Source organism: Piliocolobus tephrosceles, chromosome 6, assembly GCF_002776525.5.
Source record: "Piliocolobus tephrosceles isolate RC106 chromosome 6, ASM277652v3, whole genome shotgun sequence".
In the NCBI taxonomy this organism is placed as follows: Eukaryota; Metazoa; Chordata; class Mammalia; order Primates; family Cercopithecidae; genus Piliocolobus; species Piliocolobus tephrosceles.
This window is the reverse complement of record NC_045439.1, coordinates 103,055,044-103,079,397: the sequence shown is the minus strand read 5'-3', so window position 1 is coordinate 103,079,397 and position 24,354 is coordinate 103,055,044. Positions and strand designations below refer to the sequence as shown.

The following is a 24,354-nucleotide window of genomic DNA, read 5'->3' as shown; positions in this document are numbered from 1 at the left end:
TGGTAAGGAATCTGACAAGTAGTTAAATGATACAAAGTGTTAACTGTTGTTAAGGAAGTGTGCACACTGAGGGGCAAGATGGTTAGGGCGAGAACACCCATGGGACGGGAACTAGGAAGGCTTCTTGGAGGTGACGCTTGATCTGAGGGTAAGCAAAGGAAAAAAAGGAAAGAGAGACAGAAAGATAGGAAAAACAACGAAGAGACAAGAAAAGGGAAAAGAGGAAGGGCTCGATGCGATCGGCGCTCGGGTCGTCAGGCGTCGACTGCTAGGGTCTGACCGCGGTCCCCGCCCCCGTCCCGCCCCCTGTCCTTCCCTCCGCCCCGAGCCGCGGCCGGCCGGGTCTGCGTGAGTTAGGTGGCGGCCGGCTGTACAGAGACGCCATGTACCGGCTCCTGTCAGCAGTGACTGCCCGGGCTGCCGCCCCCGGGGGCTTGGCCTCGAGCTGCGGACGACGCGGGGTCCATCAGCGCGCCGGGCTGCCGCCGCTCGGCCACGGCTGGGTCGGGGGCCTCGGGCTGGGGCTGGGGCTGGCGCTTGGGGTGAAGCTGGCGGGTGGGCTGAGGGGCGCGGCCCCGGCGCAGTCCCCCGCGGCCCCCGACCCTGAGGCGTCGCCTCTGGCCGAGCCGCCACAGGCGCAGTCCCTCGCCCCGTGGTCTCCGCAGACCCCGGCGCCGCCCCACTCCAGGTGCTTCGCCAGAGCCATCGAGAGCAGCCGCGACCTGCTGCACAGGATCAAGGTGCGGCCACTGGGACGGGGGATGTAGGCGGCCGGGGACCCTACCCTCTCGGCGGTGCTGTCGGGGGCTGAGTGGTCCCCACCCGGGGCGGCGGGGTGCCCGCGATCGGCTTCCGAGAAAGACTTCCCATTTCCCCACCGCCGAGCCGTGGTCAGACGCTCTTGGGGGTTCCCCAAATCTGGGCGGAGGTCACCGCCTGTCTCGGGGACCGCCCCTTCCCCCTAGGAGGCGGACAGGCACATCCCTTGCTGTTAGTGAGTGAGCATGGCCTGGGACGAGGTGGGCGGGGCCCGGCTGGAGGGGGCGGGGCCCAGGCTCTGGGGGCGGGGCCTTGGAAGGTCTTCGAGGAGTGATCTGGGCTTTTTCAGCAGGCCTCTAACTGTCAGTTCTTTCCCTTTGGTCTTAGGATGAAGTCGGCGCACCGGGCATAGTGGTTGGAGTTTCTGTAGATGGAAAAGAAGTCTGGTCAGAAGGTGGGTTCAGAAAATTGTTGTTTTGTTCTGTGCCAGTTGGTAAATAAAATATTGTTTTACTGGTTAGAGTGGATCCCATGAAATACTATTGCATTTACGTAAAACGATGCATATTGTGGAGAAGACATCTAACATAATAAAGAATCAGGTGTTTTTAAATCAGAGTGAGGCTTAAAATGTGACTAATAAATTGGAGTCATAAAGATGGCTTGCTTCTATCCACTCCCACTTTTGTCTTAGGACTGGATTTATTGGTCTGAAAGTTGTGTACAGTAGTCCCTCCTTATCCTGGGATATATTCCAAGACCCTCAGTGGATGCCTGAAAACGTGGATGGTATTGAACCCTGTATATTCTATATTTTCTCTCTCTATATATACCTATGATAAAGTTTAATTTATAAGTCAGTCATAGTAAGAGGTTAACAACAATAATAAAATAGAACAATCACAACAATACTCTGAGTGGCATGCAATTTAAAACTTAAGAATTGTTTATTTCTGGAATATTCCATTTAATACTTTGGGACCATGAATAACTAAAACTGAGGAAAGCGAAACCACAGATAAGGGGTGACTACTGTGTAGAACAATCCATTAGCTGAGTACTTGTAGGTAACACTTATGGGTAGATAAAACTGAGAATTTGTGAATTTTTCTTTTTTAATTAAGTTAATTTGTTGAGTCCTCTCTTCTGTAAAAGGCAGAGTACTAAGTACTGGGGTTATACACTATTCCTTGTCTTTAATGACTTTTCCATCTACTTTCTTAGGCTTTTTACCAGGCAGAGATGTCAACTATTTTTTTCAAACAAAAGGCAAGAAACTTAGGGAGAGGGATTTCTATTCATTTTATGATACTTTTATCAAGGCATTATTTTTCATAACTTCTCTTTTGCACAGAAATTGATCTAATTGGTCATCCTAGGTTTCTAGGGGTTGTACTTTTAGAAAATGATGTTTCAGGCCGGGTGCAGTGGCTCACGCCTGTAATCCTAGCACTTTGAAAGGCAGAGGCAGGTGGATGGCCTGAGCTTAGGAGTTCGAGAGCAGCCTGGGCAACATCACAAAACCCCATCTCTACTAAAAACACAAAAAATTAGCCAGGCATGCTAGTGCGTGCCTGTAATCTCAGCTATTCGGGAGGCTGGGGCATGAGAATCGCTTGAACTTGGGAGGTGGAGGTTTGCAGTGAGCCGTGATCGTGTCACTGCACTCCAGCCTGGGCAACAGCGAGACTCTGTCTCAAAAAAAAAGTTTCATATGCCATTTAAAGGCAGTAAGTTGATGGAAGCAGTAGGGGTTTGAATTTGAAGAAAAATGAGCCAGTCGACGTGGTGCACACCTGTAATCCTAGTGCTTAGGGAGGAAGGATCGCTGAAGGCCAGAAGTTTGAGACGAGCTCAGGCACCATAATGACACCTGTGTCTCTATAAAAAAACTTTTTTATTTTATTATTATTATTATTATTTTGGAGTTTCACTAGTTGCCCAGGCTGGAGTGCAACGGTGCGATCTCAGCTCACCACAACCTCCGCCTCCCAGGTTCAAACAATTCTCCTGCCTCGTCCTCCCAAGTAGCTGGGATTACAGGCATGCACCACCACACCTGGCTAATTTTTGTATTTTTACAAAAATTGGAGACGGGGTTTCTCCATGTTGGTTAGGCTGGTCTCGAACTCCCAACCTCAGGTGATCCGCCTGCCTCGGCATCCCAAAGTGCTGGGATTACAGGCATGAGCCTCGGCGCCTGGCTTAAAATTTTTTAAAAAAGGAAAATGAATCTTCCTTCAAGTATAAGTATAGTCTGATCATTATACCTAATTTATGATAAATCTTGTAATCAAAAATTATATAAATGTCAGCTTTATGGACTTTATGCAAATATTTTTTAGATATTTACGATTATACAATTTTATAGTCATTGTATTCCTTTTATTTCTTTTCAGATCTCGGTTCTCTTTCTTTCTTTTATTTATTTATTTATTTTTTGGACAGGATCTCTTACTTTTTTGCCCAGTCTGGCATGCAGTGGTATGATCTTGGCTCACTGCAGTCTCAAACTCCTGGGCTCAGATGATTCTCCCATCTCAGTCTCCCGAGTAGCTGAGACTACAGGTGCACTCCACCACGCCAGGCTTTTTTCTTTCTTCCTTTCTTCCTTCCTTCCACTCCACCACGCCAGGCTTTTTTCTGCTCTGCCCTGCCCTGCCCTGCCCTTTTTTGTATATTTTGTAGAGATGCGGTTTCTGCCATGTTGCTCAGGCTAGTCTTGAACTCCTGAGCTCAGGTAATCCACCTGCCTCCGCCTCCCAAAGTGCTGGGATTACAGGCACTTTCTCTTTCTTGGTTAGATTTACGCACTTGCAGCCTGTGAGAACATGGAAACCAAATTTAAAATTTTTTCTAGAAAAAGCTTTAAGTTAGTACATAATTTTTCTTCTGGTTTGCAGCCGAATTAAGTTGATGGTTAGCTAGATTTGGTTTGCAGGACATCTTTTCACACTTTTTTTTTTGAGACGGGGTTTTACTCTGTCTCCCTGGCTGGGGTGCAATGGCGTGATCTCAGCTTACCGCAACCTCCGCCTCCCAGGTTCAGGCGATTTTCCTGCCTCAGCCTCCCGAGTAGCTGGGATTACAAGCATACGCCACCACGCCCAGCTAATTTTTGTATTTTTAGTAGAGATGGGGTTTTACCATGTTGGTCAGGCTGGTCTCGAACTCCCAGTCTCAGGTGATCTGCTCGCCTCGGCCACCCAAAGTGCTGGGATTATAGGCATGAGCCACTGCGCCCGGCCCACACTTACTTTTATTGAGTGGCTATTTCAAGGAATTTGGTGGAAATTTACTCAAAAGTCAAAAATAAATATAATCTGAAGAAGAATAATGTTTTCTTTAAATAATAATTTATTTAAAATATGGAATAACTCAGTTGTTTAGATAAGCTAAGAAAAATTTGTATCTAAGTCATAGAAAATTGCTATTGCAAACAGGGTACAATTTCACTTTAGTTATAAGGTTAAATTGTTAGACTTACCAGTATACTAAGATTTTAATCCTTTACATGTCCAGTGTTAAGTAACTTATAAAAGTGGAGTATCTTTTCTTTTAGATAAACACAGCATGTTGAAAGATAGTATTATTTCAGTTTTTGAAGACTTGTTTGACCATGAAGCCTGTTAATAGTGACTTTTTACTTTTTCCCCCCAAAGGTTTAGGTTATGCTGATGTTGAGAACCGTGTACCATGTAAGCCAGAGACAGTTATGCGAATTGCCAGCATCAGCAAAAGTCTCACCATGGTTGCTCTTGCCAAATTGTGGGAAGCAGGGAAACTGGATCTTGATATTCCAGTACAACATTATGTTCCCGAATTCCCAGAAAAAGAATATGAAGGTGAAAAGGTAGTGAAACTCACAATTCATTTTACTAATGGCATGTTAAATGGTTTATGCTGGAATTTATATTTAAAATGTTTCATAGGATTCTTTGGCTTGTTTTTAGTTAATGTATTAGGTTTTTTCCATCAAGATGATAATCAGGTAGGTATTTTTCTGAAATTTGAGCCTAAGGATTTGTACATGACATTTTCCCAGCAGCAGTTCAAAATGGAAAATATTACTGAGACATTATTCCAAGGTAACTAACTTTCTGTTTTTCGGGTTAATACTGTAATTGAATTTTCGTGTTTTTACAATTAGGTTTCTGTCACAACAAGATTACTGATTTCCCATTTAAGTGGAATTCGTCATTATGAAAAGGACATAAAAAAGGTGAAAGAAGAGAAAGCTTATAAAGCCTTGAAGATGATGAAAGAGACTGTTGCATTTGAGCAAGAAAAAGAAGGCAAAAGTAATGAAAAGAATGATTTTACTAAATTTAAAACAGAGCAGGAGAATGAAGCCAAATGCCGGAATTCAAAACCTGGCAAGAAAAAGAATGATTTTGAACAAGGCGAATTATATTTGAGAGAAAAGTTTGAAAATTCAATTGAATCCCTAAGATTATTTAAAAATGATCCTTTGTTCTTTAAGCCTGGTGAGTGTTCATCCCTTCTCTTAACAAAATCATCATTACTGAAATGTTAATTTTCAGGAAATCCAAAACGATACCATCCCGAGTGCATTCAGTGAGGCTAATGTTTGTGATGTGGGCTAGTCTGGTGCTTGCGTTTTTATCTGTAGTTTCTAACAAAGCCTAGCATCTAGGCAGCTCGTTGTTTAAATTTTGCCTCATTGGAGACTACCCAGTCATTTAGAGGATTCTCAGTATCAAGATGTTCATGCAAACTTATGGAGAAATGTTGGAATAATAGTTCTCTAAATACAACCTGGACCAAAATAGACATGTTAAGGTATTGCTATTTTAGTACTTAGTTAGAATTTAAATTGCTCAGCTTATTTTGTGCCTTTATTTCTTAAAGAAATGAGTGTTCATCAATAATTTTTCCCAAAAAGCTGATCTATACAAATAATTATCTTTGTTTTATTTTTTGATTTGGTGCCTATTGAAGCTACTTAAAATCTAGATTTACCATAGTTTTATATACTTATATTCTATTTTCATTTTAAAAGCTTTTAGTTGAATAGATATTATATAGATATAACTAATAAGAGCAAATAAAATATAATTTTGGATTTTATCTTAAAAATGAAGTTCCATGCTGGGCACAGTTGGCTCACGCCTATAATCCCAGCACTTAGGGAGGCAAAGGTGGGAGGATCGCTTGAGCCCAGGAGTTTAAGACTAATCTGGGCAACAAAGCGAGGCCCTGTCTCTACAAAAAAATTTTTTTAAATAGCCAGGTTCAGTGGCCTGCACCTGTAAGTAGTCCCAGCTACTCAGGAGGCCGAGGCGGGAGGATCCCTGAGCCCAGGAGTTCAAGGTTGCAGTGAGTTACGATCATACCACTTTACTCTAGCCTGGGCAACAGTAAGAGCAAGACCCTGTCTCAAACCAGTTTGAGTTTGTCCAGAACCCAAAAGGATATAAAGTTATTTATTTGAAATACTATATATATTTGAATATGTATTTAAATTTAAATATGTATTTGAAGCAAGATTAGTGTGCCTACATTTTATTTTATTGTATTGTATTTATTTATTTATTTTTTATTTTTATTTTTATTTTTTTTATTTGAGATGGAGTCGGGCTCTGTTGCCCAGGCTGGAGTGCAGCGGCACGATCTCAGCTCACTGCAACCTCCGTCTCCTGCGTTTAAGCGATTTTCCTTCTTCAGCCTCCTGAGTAGCTGGGATTACAGGTGCCCGCCACCACACCTGGCTAATTTTTGTATTTTAGTAGAGACAGGGTTTCACCGTGTTGGCCAGGCTGGTCTCGAACTCCTGACCTCAGGTGATCCTCCCCTCTTGGCCTCCCGAAGTGCTAGGATACAGGAGTGAGCCGCTGCTCCTGACCCATCTATTCTATTAAAATAAGAACGTGATTGCCCATTTATGCCCTAAACAATGAGTAGAGATAGATTAAGAACAAAGTTGACTCAAGAAATCAAATTTGCTTTGCTTTTCTTCCTCTTCCTGTTTTGGTGTCACTTTGAAAGATTTTTGTTTTGTTTTGAGGTAGGATTTATTTGCTTACTTGATTATCAGAGAAACGAGCAGATTTATGTGAAATGTTAAGTGTGCTGATCATAATTTTATTCTTGTGTTAAGGACTTGGAATAAGGACAATTGCAAAGTTAATTCAATTTGTTGATGTGTTTGTCCTGTGTTCTTTTTCTAAATGCTGCAGTAAAATATTCCTGTTTTAAAGGTATGCTAATTTTCAGTGGGAATATATTTTATATAGTTTTGAATAATAATCAAGCATTTTCTTTTTTTCCTCCTTGCAATGATATCTCAAGGTAGTCAGTTTTTGTATTCAACTTTTGGCTATACCCTACTGGCAGCCATAGTAGAGAGAGCTTCAGGCTATAAATATTTGGACTATATGCAGAAAATATTCCAAGACTTGGATATGCTGACAACTGTGCAGGAAGAAAATGAGCCAGTGATTTACAATAGAGCAAGGTAAATGAATACCTTCTGCTGTGTCTAGCTGTATCACATCTTAACACTATGTTATTAATTAAAAGTCACATTTTCTTTGTTTCCATTCCAAAATCAACTTGCCACATTTTGGGAGCATTTCTACATGTCTGTTTTCCCATCTGTAAAGTGAAGGAAGTAAAACATGTTTATAAAGTACACTAAGACCTTTGATGGAAGACAGCAATAATATTAATAATTCAAACATGAATAATGAAACCAAAATTGCACCCACCCTGAGCATCTGTAATTTGCTCTTTAACCATTCCTTTTCTTATGTTTTAATGAATGCTTTGTTTACGTGTTAGTTTTTAATGGTTTTCATACTGTTTTGAAATAATTTTATACTTACAGAAAAGTTGTAAGAGTAGTACAAAGAATTCACATATCCCCTTTACTCAGATTCCCTTAATGTTAGTTTACCGCATTTGCATTACCTTTCTGTCTACACGTGTGTTTGTTTCTGAACCATTTGGAAATAAGTTGTAGACGTGATACCCCTTTACCTATAAATATTTAAATGTGTATTTTCTAAAATCAAGGACATTCAGGGCCGGGCACGGTGGCTCACGCCTGTAATCCTAACACTTTGGAAGGCTGAGGTGGGTGGATCACCTGAGGTCAGGAGTTCGAGACCAACCTGGCCAATGTGGTGAAACCAACCCTGTCTCTACTAAAAATGCAAAAATTAGTCAGGCATGGTGGCAGGTGCCTATAATCCCAGCCACGGGGGAGACTGAGGCAGGAGAATCTCTTGAACCCAGGAGGTGGAGGTTGCAATAAGCGAGATTGTGCCATTGCACTTCAGGCTGGGTGACAGAGCGAGACTCCATCTCAAAAAAGGAAAACAAACAAACAAAAAACCAAGGACATTTGGGAAATCAGCATAGATACAATGCTTTTATCAAATCTACAGGCTTTACTGAAATTTTGCCAGTTGTTCCAATAATGTCCTTTATAGCAAAAGAGCAGAAAAGCTTTTTTTTCTGGTCTAGGATCTAATCCATGATCTCACATTACATTTACTTGTCATATCTATCAGAAGTCACATGCCATCAGTTTGTCCCATTATTCCTGATGGTATTTTAATCACTTTTTGAGGTGGTGCCTGTCAGGTTTTTGTAAAGTTACTATTTTTACCTTGTAATTAACAAGTATAGTTGGAGGAGATAATTTAAGATGATGTAAAAATCCTGCTTCTCATCAAACTTTCTACTAGTTTTAGCATCTATCGATGATTCATGACTGAATCAGTTATTACAGTGATGGTTGTCAAATGGTGATTTTCTAATTCCATCATCCATTCTATATTTATTAGTTGGCATTCTATTATAAGAAGGAGCGGGTGGGGGGTGGTGGCTCACGCCTGTAATCCCAGCACTTTGGGAGGCTGAGGCGGGCGGATCACCTGAGGCCAAGTTTGAGACCAGCCTGGCCAACATGGCAAAACCCCGTCCCTACTGAAAATACAAAAAATCAGCCAGGTGTGGTGGCAGGCACCTGTAATCTCAGCTACTCGGGAGTCTGAGGCAGGATAATCTCTTGAACCCTGGAGGCAGAGGTTGCAGTGAGCCAAGATCATGCCACTGCACTCCAGCCTGGGTGACAGTGAGACTCTATCTCAGAAAAAAAAGTGCTTTCCTTTCTCTCTTATTTATTTATTCATACCAGTATGCATTCATGGATTCTTAGTTTAGTCAGTGAGTTATAATCTGTCACTGTCATTATTTAATATGTTGCTTTTAAAATAGTATATGAAATATTAAAACTGTAACAGTAAATGGTTACTAGATTGCTTACCTATATGTGTAATTTTGTTTTGTTTTGCCATACATTTGTAAATATTTATTGAGCAAATACTACATGCCACATATTGTACCGCATAGTAGAGCTAACCTGACATAGCTCCTGCCCTCCAGGAGCTTAAAGACCAACATCCAGCAAATAAATCAATTAAGTACATAAATTTTCTTTCAAAAGGAATACATGTTATGAACAGGCACAGTGGCTCACACCTGTAATCCCAGCACTTTGGGAGGCCAAGGCAGGAGGATTGCTTGAGCCCAAGGGTTTGAGACTAGCTGGGGCAACATAGTGAGACCCCATCTCCACAAAAAATACAAAAATTAGCCAGGCATGGTGGTGCATGCTTGTCGTCCCAGTTACTCGGGAGGCTGAGGTGGGAGGATTGTTTGAGCCCAGAAGGTGGACGTTGTAGTGAGCAGAGGTCACCCCACTATACTCTAGTCTGAGTAACAGCAAGACTCTGTCGCACCCCCCCCCAACAAAGAAAAGAATATGATTATGTAACATAGTTATCAGTGGGGCCACACCGCCCTTTAGATATGTAGCTAACATGGTAATCCCCTCCTTTTTGTAATTACTATTTTAGATTCAGGGTGTATGTGTGTAGATTTGTTACATGGATATATGGTATAATGCTGAGGTTTGGACCTGTCACCCAAATAATGAACTTATGAAGTTAGTACCTAATAGGTAGTTTTTCAACCCTTGCCCTCCTCCCTGTGTCCCCCTTTTTGGAGTCCTTGGTATCTCTTGTTTCCATCTTTATGTTCACGTGTACCCAGTGTTTAGCTCCTACTTATAAGTGAGAACATGCGGTATTTGATTTTCTGTTTCTACATTAATTCACTTAGGATGATGGCCTCTAGCTACATCTATGTTGCTGCAAAGGACATGATTTTGTTCTTTCTTATGTATGTGTATATATTTTTAATTGAATATATAATCAATTAAAATTGATTTTATATTTTATAAAATCAAGCATTTTCTGCTTGATTTTATGTGTGTTGATAGTGAACATTAAAATGCTCCTCTTATTTGGATTATGTAGACCTCTCCTACATGCCATTAATAAGGGTAATTAAGAATCTGGGGGTGGGGCGAGGTGGCTCACACCTGTAATCCCAGCACTTTGGAAGGCTGAAGCGGGTGGATCGTCTGAGCTCAGGAGTTCAAGACTAGCCTGGGTAACATGGTAAAACCCCATCTCTACCAAAAGTACAAAAAAATTAGCCAGACATGGAAGTGTGTACCTGTAGTCCTGACTACTTCGTAGGCGGAGCTGGGAGGATCACTTGAGCCTGGGAGGCTACACGGAACTGTGATTGCACCACTGCACTCCAGCCTGGGCGAGAGAGGGAGACCCCCATCTCAAAAAAAAATGTTTTTTGATATATTATAAAAATACAAAATAATATCTAACTAAAGTAATTGAACACCTAAAAACTATCTGGGTGTAAACCCTATTTTACAATGAGGCATCCTTAGGTACTTGTAGTAAGATTTAAGATTTAAAACATTTAAACCACATTTTCTCTCCATTTTCTTCTATAGCTTTTAAATATAAAATATCAAGTTCAAGTTACTTATGTAAATTTGAATTGGGTGTTCAGACAAAATCCTAGGTGAATTGCTTAAGCAGACTTTAATATAATTCATGGAGAGGCTTTTAGAACAGATTTTGACAAGTTAACTAGAATTTTTACCCTTAGGAGTAAAAAATGCTATGATTTTATATAATTTCATATTTGATTCATTTACCACTATAATAGGAAAGGGTTTAGTCAGCTTTTTAGCCTTTACAAATTATACAATTTAATTTATGCTTTCTGTTATGGAGACATTTTCTATGACTTAGAGTTTTAACTTTAATTTACATAATCTAAAATAACTCAGGCCAGGTGCTGTGTGGCTCATGCCTGTAATCCCAGCACTTTGAGAGGCCAAGGCAGGAGGATCCTTTGAGGCCAGGAATTTGAGACCAGCTGTGGCAACAGAGTGAGACCCCATCCCTGCAAAAATTCTTTAAATAATGAGGCGGGCGTCGTAGCGCACGCCTGTGGTCCTAGTTAATCAGGGGGAGAGATTCACTTGAGCCCTGGAGTTTCAGGCTGCAGTAAGCTATGATCATATCCTGCCCTCCAGCCTGGGTGACAAAGCAAGATCCTGTCTCTAAAAATTAATTAATTACTTAGTTAATTGAATAAAACAAGCACAAGACTATATGAAAGTGCCAAAAAATTTACATGTTCGGTTGAGATGAGACAGGATTAAAATAATGTGAACCAAATACAGATTTCTCGTCTGAACTGGTATACTTCAAAAATCACACGTGGAAGTATTGAATTTTAAAATTAAAAACATTTGAGCTTATTTTGTAGAGAAAAATTTGAGACACAGTGTTAGCAAATGCAATAAAAATTTGTTTGGCCTTTTAAAGTAATTTGGGATTTTTATTATTAAAGGAGAAAGTATTTGGAAAGCAAATACTTGATAACTTTTCAAAAATACTTTGTTCAGAAAGAACAAAGAACGCTCATGAAAGGGCAGTTGTGTCAAATGTTAGGAGGGTGAGTCAGAAGTTTACAAAATGGCCAGTTGAGTTATATCTTGATTATTTATGGTCAGAATTAATTCAATTCGTTAAGTATTTGTATTTACTGATTTTATCTATTTACTCCTCTCTCTTCCTACCACAGTGGTATTCAAACTGTAGATTTATATGTCCAATTATTGAGTTGGAAAATCAGTTTAGTGGGTTGAGTAGCAGGATTTCTTTTTTTTAATAGAATAGAATAGAAATAGAATATGAATAGAATAGAATAGAAATAGAATAGAAAAAAATAGAATAGAATATGATAACATACATTGCAGGTAGTAAAAGTAAATATAAGCTTTGGGATAAAGGCTAGGCTGCTGCATTAAAGAGACACCAAAATGCAGTGGCGTGAGGAAAACAAAAGTTTAATTCTCCTTGCAGCATTCCTAAGGTGAACAGTTCTGATTGGTTGCCCACAAGCCTTTAAGAGGCCAGATTCATCCATCTTACTGCTCCTCTCTCCACAGTGGTGTCCCTGTCTGTACACCTGAAGCTCAATCACAGCCCCAAAGGTGCCCCAGCCTCCTGAAAAGAGACAGGGTATGGAGCTTGTACTCAGGGCCTTAAGGTCCAGACTTGCAAGTGTCACACTTCATCTCTGTCCACCTTCTGTTGGCAAAAACTTAGCTGTATGGTCAAACTTTGTGACAACGGAGGCTGAGAAATGTAATTTCTAGCTGACCAGGCATGTGCCTTGCTTTACTTTATTACTAAGGAAGAATAGAAGAGTCAGTTTTGTGAACAAGCAGCCATCTATGCCACTGGCCACTGTGTTGCTCCATAAAACTTCTGTTTTAGAAGGGTGGTGTGTGTGTGTGTGTGTGTGTGTGCGTGTGTGTGTGTGCTTGTGTGCGTGTGTGTGTGTGTGCGTGTGTGCGTGTGTGTGTGTGTGTGCGCGCGCGTTTTCATTCAGTCAAAAGGAGAAATGTATTCCTCACTGTGGGTTGAGGTTAAAAAAAAAATGTTTGAAAGCCATTCAGTGGAATATATCAAACTAAAATTTTATTATATTTTTTACTAGTAATTTGTGAAAGGAGTTTTGGGATAGAATTTTGAAGCTTAATTACCAATAGGAATTTTACAGTTATGGTGTTTTATTTTCCATTTTATTATTTGATTTGTTAGAAAGGTAGCACATTTAACAAATCAACTATTACTTTTACCTTGCATATTTCCATTAGTACTTGCTTTACAAATGGTTTAATTACACTTTATAAAGAAATAGATGAAATGGTGGCTTTTTTTGGAAACTTTTTTAGCTTTATGTTCCTATCTCCGTACTAGTTTTGTTCAATCTGTTGTATTTAAATTCTAATTTGTTAATTATCAGCTTATTTAAAAGGGTCAAATATGCATTGCAAATCAGTCTATGGCCTAAAAGAGATTTCTTGGGGACCCAAAATAAATTAGGTTAGCAACAAGCAATGAATTTTAATTTTTTAAATGGCCTGTGGTTCTCAACTACTTCAGACTCTTTGTGTTTATTATTTTTGGATCTAGCATTATATTTTACTGGAGAGCACAAGAAAAATGATAAATACCATTGGGAGGTCGAAAAGGGTGTATTACTTGAGCCTTGGTGTTCAAGAGCAGCCTGGGCAACATGGTGAAACCCTGTCAGACAATACAAAAAAATTAGCCGGGCATGGTGGCATGCGCCTGTAGTCCCAGCTACTTGAGGGCTGAGCAGGGAGGATCACCTGAGCCCAGGAAGTTGAAGCTGCAGTGAGCTGTGATCGTGCCACTGCACTCTCACCTGATGATGGAATGAGACCCTGTCTCAGAAACAAAAGACAAATACCAGAAGTTGTCAGTTGAATCTAAAAAAAGTTTCTCTAGTAAAGATGGCATAGATGCATGACCTTACTATGATTTAGATCTAGACATTTGAAAATTTGAAAACGGATGTCTAGCTCTGTGTATAAGGGGGAGAAGGACATTATGTCCACTCATCGAGCCTCTTTTCTAACCTAGAAATTAAGGCTCTGTGAATGTGCAGAATGCAGAGCAGCTATTGTTTCCTGTTTTCTTGATGAGTAATTAAGTTGTGACTTGCGCAAAAATCAAAATTGCCATATGATGGTGAGTTAATTTCATTTTCTTTTTTTCTTTTTTTTTTTTTTTTGAGACAAGATCTCACTCTGTTGCCTAGGCAGGAATGCAGTAGCACAATCATACCTCACTGCAGCCTTGAACTCCCTGGCTCAAGTGATCCTCCTGTATCAACCTTCCAAGTAGCTGGAACTACAGATGTGCACCACCACACCTGGCTGATTTTTAAAATTTTTTGTAGAGATGAGATCTTGCTGTGTTTCCCAGGCTGATCTCCTGACCTCAAATGATCCTTCCTCCTCAGCCTCCCAAAGTGTTGGGATTACAGGCGTGAGCCTAGCTCATTTTATTTTCTATTCTTTAAAAAAAGGCAATGGGTTTCTATCTCTAGTGTTAAGGGTCCCTATCAGCTCTGAGATGCTTTTGGTTTGGTTTTTTTGTTTTGTCTCATTTTAATTCGTTGTAGTTCTCAGTGGTTCTAAAGGGTAGTTGATTCATTTTAGTTAGACAAAATGGGCTGCTGAAATAAAATAGGGAACTAAAAGAAGGGAATATTGTTACCTAGGAAAATGTTTTGTCTATTTGCTTTATTTGTTTTATTTGATACAGTATCTGTTTGGGCCTCTGAAACTCAACTCTGATTCTTTTTTGTAATAATTATTTTAAAGGAGTTTAAAGGTACCAGCTTTTGCGGGGGAGTTCGGGGAGTAAAAGAAATCTTTTCAAAGATATAGACAAAAATAAAACCTTAAAGTACAACTTAATATGTATGTTTGTATTGATTTGTTTTATGGTACCATTTTGCCGGGGAAAAAATGTTTCTAGCTTTGTTATGTAGTCTACTGACTTGTCCGGTATAGCCATAAACCTGTTTATAATATCCTGACTAAGGCTTTTTAGAGTTACTATGTTTCCAGGAATAAATATTTCTCTTCTTCATCATTTCTTTGTGTGTTTATGCACGTTGAAAATAGTACCACATGGTGTCTGTCACCTGTTTAAAGGATCTCACCAGAATCCCACCTCACAATAGCACTGAAATTCTTTTGCTCAGATTTGAGTCACAAGATCACACTTAGCTGTAAGGAAGGCAAGAGAATTGTTTTTAACTGGGTATGTGGTTGTCTTGAATAAAATTGGGATTTTCTTAAATGGAACAGTGGGAACATTGATTCTGTTTAGGCGCATAACTATTGATTCTGTGTAGCAAATATACTCTGTATAGGCAAGTACACTAAATAACTCTGTAAGTGAACATCACAAAGGAGCTCATTGACTGTTCTTGCCACTGAGAGACACTCAATTTGTTGATAGGGGAATCCTCAGTCAATGCCTCGGCTTATTATTAGAACTTGGGCATTTTTTTTATGTGTTTGGCACAGTGTTTGCAACAAAAATTTCTAATTTTATAACTAGATGGGATGAAAACCAAATAAAATGGATGTTTTCTGGAGTGTTTGCTGTATTTTTTAATGTTTAAAATTTTTAATTTCAATTTTTATGGGTACAGAGCAGCTGTATATACTTACAGTGTACATGAGATGTTTTGGTACAGGCGTGCAGTGCATACCAATCACATCGTGTAAAATGAGTTATCCATCCCCTCAAGTATTTATCCTTTGTGTTACAAACGATCCAATCCTACTCTTTTAGTTATTTTTAAATGTACAATTATTATTGACCATCATCACCATGTTACATTATCAACTACTGGATCTTATTAATTATTTCTGTTTCTTTTGTACCCATTAACCATCCCCCCTTCTCTCAACTTTGGCTGTATTTTGACAGTATAGATATGGCCTTTACCTTCTATTTCTAAAGTGTCTTCTAGAATTAAGAATTGTTCCGTATTAAGCTCTTTTTCATGCCTTTAGCTGAAAGACTCTCTACTAGTAGTTCAATCCAAATGTAAATACTAAATGTTAAAGTGGGATTGTTTTTATAATATGCATTTGAAATTCTGTTGGTTTTCAAACGTCTTATAACAATAAATACCAAGTGATGAATATTGTCTCTAAAGACATTTAAGAAGCATTTTAAAAATAAGGCTGGGCGCAGTGGTTTCATGCCTGTAATCACAGCACTTTGGGAGGCGGAGACAGGTGGATCACTTGAGCCCAGGAGTTCAAGACCAACCTGCGCAACACCGCAAAACCCTGTCTCTACAAAAAATACAAAAATTAGCCAGACAAGGTTGTGTGTGCCTGTAGTCCCAGCTACTCAGGAGGCTGAGGTGGGGGATTATCTGAGCCTGGGATCACACCATTGCACTCCAGCCTGGGTGACAGAGTGAGACCCCGTCCCCCCACCCTTGAAAAAAAGTATTTTTAGTTTATAAGTTTGGAGATGTAGATTTCTGTGGTTATATAACATTCTTGTGCAAAATCTGGAGATTCTTATAAATAAGTATGAAGAAGCTGTTTGTCATCTGGCATCGTCCCATCAGTTGGTTACAAAAATGTTTCAGTAACTTTGTCAAGAACTTGTGTCTATATTCTTTTAAGCAGAAATGTTCTAGGAATTTGAAATAGTAAAGTTTGTCTTTCAGCTGAACAAAATTATTTTCATAAAAATGTGCTAATTGGTCCTATGTGAAAAGGAACTAAGAGATTAAAATCTAGAATTTGCTTATTAAAACTAGAATTCTAAAGTGTAGAAGTCTCCATATTTTAATATTTAAAGGAGGAATAACTGAGGAGTTCTAGTTTCCAGTCTTAATGTAAGTGGTTTGAAATGCTTTACTGTTAAAAGGAAGTTACAGAGCTGGGCGCAGTGGCTCACACCTGTAATCCTAGCACTTTGGGAAACTGAGGCTGGCAAATTACATGAAATCAGGAGTCCCTGACCAGCCTGACCAACATAGGGAAACCCCATTTCTACTAAAAATACAAAAAAAAGAAAAAGAAAAAAAAATAGCCATGCATGGTGTTGGGCACCTGTAATCCCAGCTACTCGGGAGGCTGAGGGAGAATCGCTTGAACCTGGGAGGTGGAGATCACAGTGTGCCGAGATTGTGCCACTGCACTCCAGCCTGGGTGAAAGAGCGAGACTCTGTTTAAAAAAAAAGAAAAAATCGGCCGGGAACAGTGGCTCATGCCTGTAATCCCAGAACTTTGGGAGGTGGAGGCGGGCAGATCACCTGAGTTCTGGAGTTCGAGAGCAGCCTGGCCAACATGATGAAGCCCCCGTCTCTACTAAAAATACAAAAATAAAAAATAAAAAAAAATTAGCTGGGCATGGTGGTGTATGCCTGTAATCCCAGCTACTGGGGAGGCTGAGGCAGGAAAATAACTTGAACCCAGGAACAGTGAGCCGAGATTGGGCTACTGCACTCCAGCCTGTGCAACAGAGCAAGACTCAGTCTCAAAAATCAATAAATAGACCAGGCGTGGTGGCTCACGCCTATTATCCCAACACTTTGAGAGGCCAAGGTGGGCGGATCACTTGATGTCAGGAGTTCGAGACCATCCTGGCCAACATGGTGAAACCCCATCTCTACTAAAAATACAAAAATTAGCCGGGTGTGGTGGCACACACCTGTAATCCCAGCTACTTGGGAGGCTGAGGCAGGAGAATTACTTGAACCCAGGAAGCAGAGGTTGCAGTGAGCCAAGATCGCGCCACTGCACTCCAGACTGGGCAACAAAAGTGAAACTCTGTCTCAAAAATAAATAAATAAGTAAATATACAGAAAAAAAATTAGCTGGGCATGGTGGCAGCACGTGTAATCCTAGCTACTGGGGAGGCTGAGGCAGGAGAACCAATTGAGCCCGGGAGGCAGAGGTTGCAGTAAGCTGAGATTGCACCACTACACTACACTCCAGCCTGGTCAACAGAGCGAGACTCCGTCTCAAAAAAAAGAAGACGTTACTGAAAGCTGATTATTGGCTGGGCACAGTGGCTCATGCCTGTAATCCCAGCACTTTGGGAGGCAGAGGCAAGTAGATTGCTTGAGGCCAGGAGTTTGAGACCAGGCTGGACAACAGTGAGACCTTCATCTCTACCAAAAAAAAAGAAAAAGAAAAAACTTAGCCAGGTATGGTGGTACACACCTGTGGTCCCAGCTACTCAAGAGGCTGAGGCAGGAAGATTGCTTGAGCCCTGGAGGTTGAGGCTATAGTTAGCCATGATTATACCACTGCAGTCCAGCCTAGACAATAGTGCAAGACTCTGTCTCAAAAGAAAAGTGGAAATTTATTTCTCAGTGGAAAAAAATGTGTTTCTATTATGTAACTTCTTTTAGATTTAATTTTACTTGGTTGGCTGGAATTACAAATATAATCAAGAGTTGAGACAGAAAGTAATGAGGGGCTAAAATTTGAGAGTTGCCATAGGAATGGAAGGAAGGGAGAAGGGTAAGACACAAAGCAGAGATTGAATAAATAGGATTTAGTATCTTACTGGATGTGAGAGTTTAGGACAAGAAAGTCATTAAAAGTTGTATAATGAAGGTTTTAATGGAGAGAAAGAAATATGACAGACATGTTGATTTTGAGACAATGAGAAAACCACCTATCAAGTCATTGGATAGGTGGTTTTCTCATTGTCTAAAGAGCATGCTAAGATCCCCTTTAGACTTTTTTTCTTTTTTTAAATCTTCAGACACATACCTGTGGCCACTCCTTTCCTAACTGCCAGCGCTACTTCACCCAATATTATGACTTGTACGTTTAGGGGATGTATAAGAATCTTGAAAAAAGAAGAAAGGATTCAAACTAGGGTTTGCTAACTCCAGCCTTTCCCACTGCACCAAGAAACTACCATGTCACATCATTATATATGATATGTATATGGTATTATTTTTAGAATTTTTTTTTTAGATAGGGTCTTGCTTTGCTGCCCAGGCTGGACTCAAACTCCTGGGCTCAAGCAGTCCTCCTGCCTCAGCCTCCCAAGTCACTGGGATTACAGGCACAGGCCGCTGCACCCAGCTTATATGGTATTTTTATCCAAGATATCTAGTCATCTTACAAATAACCTTATTCCTAAACATCCCAATATGCTTTGGATGTTTACAGTGTTGGTTATAAAATTCACTTGTGGCATGATTCAGCATTAACCCCAAGGACAAGGAATATCTACCAAATGATAAGTGTCTCCATATGCACAGGGCAAATATGTCATGTGTTATATTAATTTTTGCAGGTATTAAAAGTTTGATACACTCAGCATGGACAAGCCATACCAATAGAAAAAAACCACTTTCTATGCTTTAATTCAAAAGCTAATTAGACTACCTTACTTAGTTATCTGTGTGTCATTAGGACCTGAATCATACTGAAAATTAGTGGTTAGTTTATAGTTTCTAAGAATGTATGATCATTACATTGAAATACAATCTGTCTTGTGTACACATTTTTCTATCGTATGAAGTCAGTGATTATTAAATTTTTAATGATCATTTTTTATTTCCTTTTAGATTTTATGTTTACAATAAAAAGAAACGTCTTGTCAACACACCTTACGTGGATAACTCCTATAAATGGGCTGGTGGTGGATTTCTGTCTACAGTGGGTGACCTTCTGAAATTTGGGAATGCAATGCTTTATGGTTACCAAGTCGGGCTGTTTAAGAACTCAAATGAAAATCTTTTACCTGGATACCTCAAACCAGAAACAATGGTTATGATGTGGACTCCAGTCCCTAACACAGAGATGTCTTGGGATAAAGAGGGTAAATATGCCATGGCGTGGGGTGTGGTGGAAAAGAAACAAACATATGGTTCTTGTAGAAAGCAACGACATTATGCTTCACATACTGGAGGGGCCGTGGGTGCTAGTAGTGTCCTGCTGGTCCTTCCTGAAGAACTGGATACAGAGACTATAAATAACAAGGTTCCCCCAAGAGGAATCATAGTTTCTATCATATGTAACATGCAGTCTGTTGGCCTCAATAGCACCGCTTTGAAGATTGCCCTTGAATTTGATAAAGACAGGTCGGACTGATACCTAACACCACAGGTGCAAAATGAGTTGTTTTGGGGTTTTTTTGAAACATTGAAGTTCCAAAACATGAAATTTTTAAGAATAAATTTGAAATAGAGTATAATTGAATGCAGAGAATTATGTACCTCTAATTGCTTAATTTTGTAATTGTCTTTTATTGTAGAATTGGTTCTTTATACTCAGGGAAGTAATTCTATTGTTTTTACTTTTTGAAAAAAAGTGTTAACTCTTGAAATAAAATATTCTGATAAAATATGTACTTTCTGCATGTGTAATACAGAGAAAATCTCATTCAACAGGAGCCTCCAAATATCTGAGGTTTTTTTTTGAAATGGACTCTTGCCGTGTTGCCCAGCCTGGGGTGCAGTGGCGTGACCTTGGCTCACCGCACCCTCTGCTTCCTGAGTTCAAGCGATTCTCCTGCCTCAGCCTCCCAAGTAGCTGGGATTACAGGCACCCACCACCATGCCCAGTCAATTTTTGAATTTTTAATAGAGACAGCATTTCGCCATTTTGGCCAGGCTGGTCTTGAACCCTTGACCTCAGGTGATCCACCCGCCTCAGCCTGCCAAAGTGCTGGGATTACAGGCGTGAGACACTGTGCCCGGGCCAAATATCCTTTTAATATGAAAGCAGAAACAAAAGCGTGAGAAATAGTATATTATCTACTACAGCTTAAAAGAAACGTTCAGGGAAGGAATCGGGAAATCGGGAGCAATATAGTCATGTGGGTCTGGCGCAGTCTCGAATGAGGTTGCAGACAAGGTGTTATGATCATCTAAAGAATTCTCCAGGGCAGGAGGAAATGCTTCCACGTGGTTTGCTTGCATGACTGCTGGCAAGAGTCAGTCCTCTGGCTGGTGGGTGGCAAGGGGGCAGTTTGTCACCACATGGACCTCTCTGTAGGGCCATGTGAGTATCTTAATGTCATGGCAGTTGGCTTCCCGCAGAGTAAGTGATGAGACAGAGAGTGCCAGGCAGAAGTCACTCTTATAAACTAGCCTCAAGTCACATACCATCACATTTGCCAAATTCCATGGGTTACATGGGGCCTAATAAATGTTGGAGAGATTATATAGATTGTGAATATAAGGAGGTGGGAATCACTGGGTGTCGACTTGGAAGTGTCGACTTGGAAGTTGGGTACCACAGTCTGACCTCTGGTCCCCAATGATTTATGTCCTTCCCAAAGCAAAATACTCTTACCTCCTTTCAAATCCTCCAGAAGTTTCACCTTAGTATAGCATCAGCTCAAAGCCCAGTATCTTATCATCTAAATCAGGTCAGGTCCAAGTGTGAATGAGGGCGCCTTGGGATGAGTTCCTTCGGTACAGCAACTCAAGTACAGTTTCTCTTAAGACCTGTGCACTTGAGTTATTTGCTCCCCACATGTGTAACATCCAATAGCACAGCAGATATAGGATAATTGCTAGATACCATCCTCTTCAAAAAGTAGGGAAATGGAAGACATACAGGAGACTGGCAATACTGAAATTCAGTCAGACAGAAGTTGGCAACTCTGATTAGTACTCAAGCCTTCAGAATAATTCTTACCTCTTGGCTATGTTCTCTGGGCTTTTAGTTCTGCCTTATGAGTTATACTTTTTTCTTTTTTTTTTTTAAGAGACAGGTGTTCACCATGTTTCCCAGGCTGATCTCTAACTACTGGGCTCAAGTGATCCACCCACCTCAGCCTCCCAAAGTGCTGGGATTATAGGCATGAGCCACTGTGCCCAGCCCTTGAGTTATACTTTCTTTTTCTTTTTCTTTTTCTTTTTCTTTTTGAGACAGGGTTTCCCTCTGTCACCCAGGCTTGAGTACAGTGGCACAACCTCGGCTCACTGCAGCGTTAGCCTCCTGGGTTCAAGCAATTCTCCCGCCTCAGCCTCCCGAGTAGCTGGGATTACAGGTGCGTGCCACTACTCCCAGCTAATTTTTATATTTTTAGTAGAGACAGGGTTTCACCAGTTGGCCAGGCTGGTCTTGAACTCCTGACCTCAGATGATCTACCCCCCTCGGCCTCCCAAAGTGCTGGGATTACAGGCTTGAGCCACTAAGCCTGGCCACTTCCCTATACCTTTTTGTCATGAAAGGTAGCATATCTTTCTAGCTGAGTGGTTTTCTCAGTCTGCTTTCCACTTGTAGAAGTTTGGAGACCCAAAGGCCTTTTTGTACTCTCTGTGTCCTTTCAGTCTAAGTTAACAGTGACTCTGCCAATATAATATTTTATTTCTCTAATTTTTGAATTTGTTTTAGCAACCCTATTAGCTGACAATATAACATTTAAAAATGTTAAGAGTATCCTATGAATCTTACTGGGGTTTATACCAGTAGACAAGCCACCCCAAAGTCCCTTCAGAATAGCCCCTCTCTAACTTGGGGCTTGTTTTTGCCGAGATAATGGGAAGAACTACTTACACGAATAATCTAATGAACTCTTGTTTAAATAGTTCTCTGAAGCGCCATGTTGGTTCATTTTGAGGTCTTGAGAAAGGATTGTGTAGTCATGCCCTCAATTTCATCTTTATGTTTTCCTGGAAGTGCCCTCAATTTTATCTTTTCCTTGAAGCCATTTCTTAATTTTGGCATCATTTGCCATCTGAAGTCTGGGAATTTTTTAAACCATCAAGTATTAATTCTTTATCAATTGTTCTTCCTGTAGCTTATCTTTCTCTTGCATGTTAATATAAGCAACAAGAATTAAGGAAGCACATTCAACACTGTGTATGACTCTCTGCTCCTTCTCTTGCCCTGTGACATCCGGGCTCCCCCTTCTCTTTCCGCCATGGTTGTAAGCTTCCTGAGGCCCTCACCAGAAGCACATGCCAGCACCATGCTTCCCGTACAGCCTGCAGAACCGTGAGCCAAATAAACCTCTTTTATAAATTACACAGCCTCAAAACAAACAAACAAACAAAAGAACACTGTATATGGAAATCCCATCAGCTAGTCACCCAGTTCATTAGGCACGTTTTCTATTTTCTGAGTTACTCCTGGTGACAGTGTTGCTAAATTTTCTGTCAGTACTAAACAAGAATCCCCTCCTCTAATTGTCAATAAGATTTCTGTTACTTTCCTTAAGACTACACATGGTGCCTCCTCAAAGGCCATACTTCTCAACAATTTCTTCAAGGCTCTTCAGGTTTTCATTAACACCCTCCTCAAAGTCCTTCCAACTTCCATCCACTGCTTTGTTCCAAATACACACACACACACACACACACACACACAATTCAGATATAATTCACAGTCCATATGCCATAAAATTCTTTAACATGTACAGTTCAGTGGTTTTTAGTATAGTCACGAGATTATATGCCCATTACCACTATCCAATTTGTTTTCACCACAAGAAGAAACCTCATACCCATTAACATTTGCTCCCCATTTCTCTGTCCTTCAGCCCCTGATAACCAGCAGTCTACCTTCTATCTCTTTGGATTTGCCTGTTACGGATGTTTGATATAAATGGAATCACACCGTATCTGGCCTTCTGTGTCTTGAGCTTTTTCCTGTAGTATAATGTATATTAGTTATCTATTACTACATAACAAATTACCTCAAAGCTTATTTTCAGAAATTTGGGGGCAGCTTTGCTAGGTGTTTCTAGCTCAGGGTCTCTCGTGAGTTTGTAGACAAGATGTCAGCGGGGGCTCTAAGCATCTGAGGGAAGGCTTGACTGGGGCTGGAGAATCTGATTCCAAAATGATTCACCCATGTGGCCATGGGCAAGAGGTCTTTGTGGCTTGCTGGCTTTGGGCAAGAGTTTTCAGTTTCTTACCACATCGCCCTCTCCATAGGTTTGCTTATCTGTGCTATGGCTTCCCTTTAGAGCAGGGGATTGAAGAAACAGGCAAACACCTCAATGTCTTTTCTAATTCAGCCTTGGAAGCTATATGCCATCACTTATGCCAAATTCTGTTGGTTACAGAAACCAACCCTCATTTGGTGTGGGAGAGGACTCTACAAAGGAGTGGATACCAGAAGGTGGGGATCATTAGGAGCCATTTTGGAGGCTGCAGTGTTAACATATTGGGGAATTTTGTTCTAACAGCCATATATCATATGTACTAGAGATTACCAGTGTGCCACTGAACTCAGGAAAATTCAAAAAGAAATCAAAATTTTTATACACTCTAATAAAAGGGCTTTTCTTTAATTCTGAGCCCTAAATCTGCTTCTTCACTTAATACTTTATACAAGTAAATAGATGGATCTCTCTGAGTTGGTTGAAGTAGAAAGAGAGCAGCTCTCTAAAACAGATCCGTTTCATCTCCTTCTTTCTTTCTGACTTCTGATCTCTAGGTCCTGTATTTATGTTTGTCAAATTTTCAATCTATGCCCTTAGATAAACAGAAAAATGTCATGCCTTTCTTTAATGTTATTTTAACATTAAATATTCAGTGTTTCTTTAACGTTAATGTTTTATGTTATTTGGAATTTATTTATTTTTTAGAAACAGGATCTTGCTCTGGCACCCAGGCTAGAGTGCAGTGACATGATCATAACTCCCTGTAACTGGGCTCAAGTGATCTCCCACCTCGGCCTTCCAAAGTGCTGGGATAACAGGCATGAACCACCTTGCCTGGCCCCCAGTAATTTTCTTTTATTTATCTATTTATTTATTTATTTATTCATTTATTTATTTATTTATTTAGGGTCTCACTCTGTCACCTAGGCTGGAGTGTAGTGGTACA

At 40.3% G+C, this 24,354-nt stretch overlaps 1 protein-coding gene across 2 annotated transcripts; it reads left to right on the top strand.

Annotated features, from left to right (window-relative positions):
- Positions 1–316: 316 nt before the first annotated feature.
- Positions 317–19,912, top strand: LACTB (lactamase beta). 2 transcript variants are annotated; one of them, XM_023185286.3, is made up of 6 exons: positions 317–740; positions 1,147–1,213; positions 4,422–4,612; positions 4,910–5,246; positions 7,072–7,237; positions 19,132–19,912. In XM_023185286.3, exons 1-6 carry the CDS (start codon positions 384–386, stop codon positions 19,655–19,657), a joined length of 1,644 nt encoding a protein of 547 aa, XP_023041054.1. In that variant the 5' UTR covers positions 317–383; the 3' UTR covers positions 19,658–19,912. The 2 variants fall into 2 exon arrangements, with proteins under 2 accessions (XP_023041054.1, XP_023041055.1); XM_023185287.3 differs by lacking the exon at positions 7,072–7,237.
- The last annotated feature ends 4,442 nt before the right edge of the window (positions 19,913–24,354 follow it).

What these genes read in the sequence shown, in the direction of transcription:
- LACTB (XM_023185286.3), top strand. Translation starts at nt 384, where the DNA reads ATGTACCGGCTCCTGTCAGCAGTGACTGCCCGGGCTGCCGCCCCCGGG. An exon ending in ACCTGCTGCACAGGATCAAG is followed by an intron (nt 741 to 1,146) that starts GTGCGGCCACTG and finishes CTTTGGTCTTAG; the next exon opens with GATGAAGTCGGCGCACCGGG. An exon ending in AAAAGAAGTCTGGTCAGAAG is followed by an intron (nt 1,214 to 4,421) that starts GTGGGTTCAGAA and finishes TTCCCCCCAAAG; the next exon opens with GTTTAGGTTATGCTGATGTT.